This window comes from Lactuca sativa, chromosome 9 (assembly GCF_002870075.4).
Source record: "Lactuca sativa cultivar Salinas chromosome 9, Lsat_Salinas_v11, whole genome shotgun sequence".
In the NCBI taxonomy this organism is placed as follows: domain Eukaryota; kingdom Viridiplantae; phylum Streptophyta; class Magnoliopsida; order Asterales; family Asteraceae; genus Lactuca; species Lactuca sativa.
Genome location: NC_056631.2, coordinates 171754105 through 171756526, shown reverse-complemented (window position 1 = coordinate 171756526; position 2422 = coordinate 171754105). Strand labels below are relative to the sequence as shown.

Sequence of the window (2422 nt, the reverse complement as noted above, 5' to 3'; positions counted from 1 at the left end):
AGTAAATAAATACCTTATAACAATATAACCTAATATTTTAGACATTACGTTTTTTTTTAAAAAAAAAATGTTATATCCATAGTTTTATATTTTTAAGAAAGGAAATGGTACGTATGTGTTATTGTAATAACGTCAAATGAAAACCCTAAAATGGTTCAATTTTTACTATTTCCAGACATCTGACAGTCCTTTTTCTAGTAAAGACAAAACGAGGTACTTCTGGAAATAGCAATTCTTGCCTGGCAATAACAAAAATGCATTTCCTATATATTGTTGCTCTACTTTTACACTGTAGAAACCATAACTAAAAACACAAAGAATCTCACTTCCTCTTTCTGATTCTATCTCTCTAAATCTCCAACTGTTTTCTCTTTCTACAAACCGATCTTCTTCTTCTTCTTTGTGATCTTGTTTGATCTTCTGTTACTAATATGACAACTTCAATGGTGATGGAGATGAACCTCGGTGAAAATAGCGGTGTGAAGCAGAGTGTTAATGGCGGTGGAGGGAGGAGGAAGACGAAAGGGAGCGAGTTGACTCAGAAGAAAAACAAGCAGCCTCAGAGAGGTATGGGAGTTGAACAGCTTGAACGCCTTCGGTTACAAGAGAGATGGAAGAAAATGACTGAAGTACCCTCACTCCATCATCCTTTTGCTCTCCCTGCTTTCAGCTCCTCGTCGTGCACTACTGTTCCAAATCCAAACACCGGTGTTCAGTTCCGCCCTGCGCAAGGTGCAGCTCCGGCGATGTTGTTTCACGGGATCGGAATCCATGGAACGAATCTGTTTTCTACGGCGGAGCATGTCATGGACCCGTCTGTGAATGTTGGATTCCGATTTGATAACTCGAAGGAACTCTCTTCAATCCCAAACTACGTCGTCAAATGTGCTTCCGATGGCTGCGGCGTTTGTCACAAGGTATATAACTAAATCAATACAGTCTTTCATTTCTCCATTTCTCCATTTCTTCATTTCTAACATGTAAAACAACTTTCTCAAAATCTTCTCGCCAGAAAAAGCGAATCCACGGTGGAAGCAACTCCTGCTCTGTGAATCCGTTTCGTAATCTCGCCGGAAACAACTCCGTCGTCGAGATGATCGACGCAGCTAAAACTCGTCTCTGTTCAGGACAGGTATTTAACTAATCAACCAAAAAGTACAAATTAGGTCTCCATTCATCGTCATTAATGGTAACTAATTTACAACGACATATATCTCAGGTGACGGAGGTTATTTCGGTTTACCGGAACGGTGGAAGTGCGATGACAGAGTATGAGTTTTTCCCGGAAAAAGGTGGCAGAGGAACGACGTCAAAAACATGTTGTGGAAGTGGAAGTGGAAGTGGTAGTGGTGGTTCGGTTGGAGGAGGAACAGTAGCGTTACACGGCGGTGATCGATCATGTGTAACAGCAGCTATAACTGGAAACGAAGAAGGAAGTATATCATCCGTTGATCTGTCTTTAAAGCTTTAGTATTATCATCATCGATCATCAGTGGACTCTGATCATATCTTTCACTTTTGTATGTAATGCATGTGATCGAAGCATTGGTGCACCTCCTTTCATATTACCTCTTTTATTTTCTTGTTTTTATTTTATTTTATTTTTAAATATGCATATATACAAATGCATTAAGATGCAACCAAATTAGCTGTAAAATGAATAGGTTAAAAACCTATGATTTTGGTATTTTAATGGAATTTATATATTCTATATATATGAAATTAGTTAACAGGTAGTTCATACAATTGTCATGTGATGTGTTAAGATTATGAATTTATGAATTATGATATGAATCATTTATTTAAATTGTGGTGGGACAAGATGAAGCTTTTACTGAAAAGCTATAAAACCCTAGGATATACATACAGTGTATATGTATGTATGTATATATGTGTGTAGGAGTGGGATATGAAGAAAGTGAAGTAGAAAGCTTTCTGTTAATGGAGGAGACTTTAAGCAAGAGAGTGGTTGTTTCAGGTAAAAAATGGTGGTAAAGAAAGAGAGATCTGCAGTGGCTGCTATTTGCAGATGATGCAGGAGATGAAGCAGATCAGTGCACTATTGGGATCTCACAACATTTTTTTATATATATTTATATAATCAATAACAATATGGAGTATATTTTATTTAAGATATATTTATTCTAAGTAATATTATCAATTTATAAGCTTATACACACACAAACTCACGTAGTTTATATATTTAAATAAATTTTGTTGTAAAGGGACCAATTAAAATTAATTGAGGAAAACATGAAATATAACCTAAAGAAATGGACAGCTCAAAATGTAACGAAATAATAAATACATACCGTTATATCAGTTTAATTTTTATAGAGAAAGATGTTATTATCGTAACAAATAAAAATATAGTTTGCTTAATTATATCAAACCCCTCCCTCTATCGACTTTCTTGATCAGA

At 35.8% G+C, this 2422-nt stretch overlaps 1 protein-coding gene across 1 annotated transcript; it reads left to right on the top strand.

Moving 5' to 3' along the window:
• Positions 1 to 325: 325 nt before the first annotated feature.
• Positions 326 to 1944, top strand: LOC111895480 (uncharacterized). Its single transcript, XM_023891562.3, has 3 exons — positions 326 to 917; positions 1013 to 1132; positions 1220 to 1944. Exons 1-3 carry the CDS (start codon positions 432 to 434, stop codon positions 1469 to 1471), a joined length of 858 nt encoding a protein of 285 aa, XP_023747330.1. The 5' UTR covers positions 326 to 431; the 3' UTR covers positions 1472 to 1944.
• The last annotated feature ends 478 nt before the right edge of the window (positions 1945 to 2422 follow it).